At 29.3% G+C, this 4840-nt stretch overlaps 1 protein-coding gene across 1 annotated transcript; it reads right to left on the reverse strand.

Annotated features, from left to right (window-relative positions):
- Positions 1 to 2342: 2342 nt before the first annotated feature.
- LOC111307118 (uncharacterized) lies at positions 2343 to 4840 on the reverse strand. Its single transcript, XM_089751754.1, has 2 exons — positions 4289 to 4840; positions 2343 to 4189 (listed from the first exon to the last, which is right to left on the reverse strand). The coding sequence occupies exons 1-2, from the start codon at positions 4488 to 4490 to the stop codon at positions 2559 to 2561; spliced, it is 1833 nt and encodes a 610-aa protein (XP_089607880.1). The 5' UTR covers positions 4491 to 4840; the 3' UTR covers positions 2343 to 2558.

A 4840-nucleotide genomic window follows, 5' to 3' on the forward strand; every position in this document is an offset into this window, starting at 1 on the left:
GGATGTGAGCATGGTATTTAACTTGAAATGTTGTGCAATGATGACTTGATCCTGTTTTTATGTAGAGTTATTATCACCACGTAACGGCCACTGGGGATTGAGAGCAAATTACTAGCTTTTAAAGGAAAAGTAGAAAAGTTGAACCTGAATGGTGGGGACTAGCTGAGTGGAGGAGTGGATGGTGGGGTATTGTTCTAATTCTTTGAAGTACTTGGCATAACCGTTGGAAAGAAAAAAGGCTAAGGTTGTGTTTGGTTTGCTGAATCTTACATTTTTTGAGGGAAAGTCATTTTGGGAGAAAGAAATATTGAAGCAGAATGTTTGATTTCTGAGTTTTTGTCCACTCAAGGAATGTAAAATTTTTGCGATTGGTTTACAGGAATATAAAGTTATCTAATAAAGTTTTTTATTATATTATTCTTGATAATACGTAATATTTATAATATTAATATATGAATAACATATTATTATTTTTACGTAGAGAAAATACGGGGATCATGATAAAATCGATATGAGGGTTGAAAGGGGTGATAAACTCTCTTCTAAGGGATTTCCATTGATATAGCTTTCGAAAATTTTATGTAATAATATTAAATAATATATATTAGATTTTATATGTAATAATATTAAATAAAGATTTTTTATTTTTTATTTTTTTATATTTCATCAAAGATTGTATTTTTTATATAAAAAATATTTTTATTAAATTTTAAAAAAAATATATTTTTATGTTTTCAATAAAAATTGCAATTTTTATATTAAAAAATGTTGTTTTTATTGAATTTTGAAAAATATATTTTTTATATTTTTAACAAAAATTACAATTTTATTTTAAAAGCATTGTCTTTATTAAATTATGAAAAATATATATTTTCATGTTTTTAGTAAATATTATGTTTTTATTTTACAAACGGCTTTTCAATAAATAATGTGTTTTTATATTTTAAAACATCGTTTTTGTTGAATTTTAGAAATTTTTTATATTTTCAACAAAAATTATATTTTTATTTTAGAATCATTATTTTTTTTAATTTTAAAAATTTTTTTTTTTTCATATTTTCAATAAAAATTACTTTTTTTGTCTTAAAATGTTGTTTTTTAATAAATATTATGTTTTCTATTTTAGAAACGTCACTTTTGTTCAATTTTAAAAAATATTGTTTTCATATTTTTATAAGAGATTGAGTTTTGTATTTTTAATACATCATTTTTGTTGAATTATGTAAAATATATATTTTTTTATGTTTTCAAAAAAAATTATGTTTTATATCTTAAAAACATTATTAATTCTAGGTAATCAATTACTACAGTTATTAATAATTACATTTTTTGTTATTGAAAACATAATTATTGATATAGAGAAATATAAATAAAAATTTAATTTTATCAATTACTATGTTTTTTACATACAAAATATTGTTTAAAAGCAAAATAAATATGATATTATATTGACTCTACCAACATAAGCTATGTTTTTATATAAAGAAATTATGTTTTATTAATTATTACGTTTTCATGCTAAAAAAACATTGTTGATATTGAAAATATAAATTTTATTTTGTTATTTTCTACTATCAATTATATTTCATATGTTAAAAATATAAAATTTTTTAAATTATAAAAAATATTTCAAAATTTTAATTTTGAAATAATTTACTATATTTTTTTCAATTGTTGTTTTTATCATAATTAATTTTTTTCATAATATATTATAACATATGATTACGTTTTTAATATAATAGCGTTGTGTAAATGATTTATTAAAATTTTATTTTATACATCATTCAACTATGTTTATAATTTAAAATTGTTATTTTTCTGAAACTTTATCAATCGAAAATAAATATTTAAATTATAAAAATTCAAATACACATGAATTTTACCAAATATCCAATCATATGGCTAGAAATGCAACTTTATCTAATCATGTGGTTAGAAATGTAATTTTGCATGTCAACATAAATCTTGATTTATCATCCAATTATGTTAATTTCCAATAGAAAAATAGACCGTAAAAAATTATTATTAAGATCAAAAGTAAAACAAATTTTACATTCCTTCTTGAATCTTAAAAAACTTCAAGAAGAGATAAATTCATAATTCAGTGTTATTAGTTTCCTTTTTTTTTTTATATTATTGAGAATCTTAAAATCCTTAAAGAATCAAATTTCTTGAACTAAATTAAAAAATTAAATTATTAAAAGTAAAATTTTAACCAATAATTTAACTTTCCACCGTTCCAAACATCCCCCAAAAACATGATTTACTACATTAACCTGGACGACTTTTTTATAGCTGAATAACAAGGACAACTGCTTAAGAAAGTCAAATAGACCCCCGCCTGAAAGAAATAAGAATATGAAATTATAGCATCATGTAAAATTTAGAAGTAGCATTTCCCACTTAATTTGAAGTTGCTAAAAATAGATTAAAACAAACAATGAGTGCTAAAAGAATTATTATCCTCTAATAATGTACTGAGAGCATAAACTCAATGACCTTGGAAGGATCACTTTTGCTTCACATCGGCATTCATGTTACAAGAAACAACTTTTTTTTCAGATAACATCAGGAAGTGACTCGAGAGCTGCACGACATTGTTCATCCTCCATGGCAAGGCGTAGCAGCATTGAAGTGACTGCTTCATCAGGCGAAAAGTTCCTTCTACGCATTTCTTCCAAACGTTTCATTGCTTTTTCAACCTCCATTTCCCGTAAAAGCCCATGGATAACGATGTTTAAGGAGATGGAATCTGGTAAGCAACCTTTATCTTCCATTTCCATGAGCAATTTATTAGCCTCCAGTGACATACTTTTCTTGCAGAGGCCGCTAAGCATTATGTTATGTACTACAACATCAGGAACCAAACCTTTCTCAGAGATTTCAGTAAACTTTTTCCTAGCTTCTTCCAATCTGCCAGCTTTACACATTCCATCAATAAGTATGCTGAAATGCTCAATACTGGGTTTGTCCTTTGTAATTTCAAGGGAATTAAAAAGATCAATTGCCTCCTCAATGTGGCCATTTTTGCATAGCCCATGCAACATGATAGTATATGTAGATAACATTGGAAATTGACAGTAAACATGCATCTCTTTGAATATCTTTTGTGCTTCGCTCAGTTGCCCCGCCTGGCAAAGCACTCCTATAAGTGTGTTGTAAGTCACTGTAGTGGGCTTAATTCCTTTGTCATGCATTTTTTGAAAGAGTTGAAAAGCTTCATCAATCTTCCTACTCTTGCAATAGCCATTAATCATTATATTGTAGCTAAAATCATCAAGGTCAAGACCTTGATCAGCTATCGAACCAAATAGCTTGGTTGCCTCATCTAACTGACCTGTTAAACATAATCCACTCAAGAGTGAATTATAAGTTTGTATATCTGGCTTCTTCCTCTGTCGAATCATCAGATCAAGCATTCCCTGTGCTTCTCCGGTCTTTCCCTCTTTGCATAGACAATCTATCAAAATTGTGAAGGTTACTACATCTGGAGATAGCCCCTTTCCAACCATCCAATTGAAAATTTTCATAGCTTCTTCCCACATTCCCAATTGGCAAAAACCATGAATCAAAGAGTTATACATGACCAAATCTGCAGTGAGTCCTTGACTAACCATTTCGTCGAAAAAACTAACAGCTTCTTTCAACCTACCTAAACGACACAACCCGTTAATCAAAGAACCATAGACAACAACATCAGGGCTAATTTGTTTTGAAACCATTTCTGAAAACAAACTCACTGCCTCATCAACCCTCCCATCCTTACAAAAAGCATCAATAACCATACTAAACGTCACCAAAGTCCCTTGACAGTTACTCTTTTCCATTTTCTTATGCAATTCAAGAGCCATAACCGGCTTGTGAATAGTACAAAGTCCATTAATAAGAATCCCATATATAACACCATCCCCTCGAAACCCTCTTTCACACATTTTATCAAAAACTTGAACTGCATCTAAAACCTTACCATCCGCACACATACCCTTCAACAAGATACTAACGGTAACTAAATCTGGCTCGAATCCCCTCTTTATAATCTCACCAAGAACACAATACCCAGAACTTATTTTCTTTAATTGACAGCAACAATTCATCAAAATGCTTAAAATATACGAACTTGGCTTAATTCCTTCATAATTCAACTTCCTATACATTGAAAACACATCTGAATTGCATTTAAGCTTTGAAACTGAACCGAATACAAAATTAAACGTTTCAATCAATGGGAAAGGTTCAGTTGTTATTAACCTGTCAAAGTAAGTAAGTGCAACATTGAGGGTGATTTTACCTGATTTACATTGACGTCTGACAAAATACTCAAACTCTTTTGGACTCAAAAGGTGGCTTTTTTCTGGGTTTTGAAATCTGGGTTTGGGTTTTGCTGAAGAGTTTTGAAGAGGATCTTTGGTGAATAGAGAGGAAAGGGAGCTAAGGGATTTGGTTGTTCCTTGAACCGCATGGTTCGAATAAGCTTTACTCTTGAGCAACATGAACACGAGACTTGTCCCCGTGAATAACAAAAACAGGAAAGGAAGGGGTTTTGACAACGAGTTGAGTTGAAAACTGAAAAAAAAAAAAAATTCAAGTATGTTTATTCGACAAACTTTTCTTCAAACTTCAGAAAGAAAGAAAAACTGGCCCTCGTTCCCGCTTGATGGCATGGTGTGCTACACATGTCCCAGTTCGAGGGCTGATGAGAGAGAAGAGAGAGAAAGACAGTGAAGCAAAGCAAAAATGAAAACGGTTTGGCTGAGGCTCAGAGCCCTGCTCACTGTGGGAGTACATTCATTTTCTTTTTTAGGTATTTTTGTGTAGGCTTCGCTTATACTGGCAAAACCGC

This window comes from Durio zibethinus, chromosome 22 (genome assembly GCF_047325235.1).
Source record: "Durio zibethinus cultivar Kanyao isolate XHJ-2024 chromosome 22, ASM4732523v1, whole genome shotgun sequence".
Taxonomy (NCBI): Eukaryota; Viridiplantae; Streptophyta; class Magnoliopsida; order Malvales; family Malvaceae; genus Durio; species Durio zibethinus.

What these genes read in the sequence shown, in the direction of transcription:
- LOC111307118 (XM_089751754.1), bottom strand. Translation starts at nt 4,490, where the DNA reads ATGTTGCTCAAGAGTAAAGCTTATTCGAACCATGCGGTTCAAGGAACA. An exon ending in CAGACGTCAATGTAAATCAG is followed by an intron (nt 4,190 to 4,288) that starts GTAAAATCACCC and finishes TATTCGGTTCAG; the next exon opens with TTTCAAAGCTTAAATGCAAT.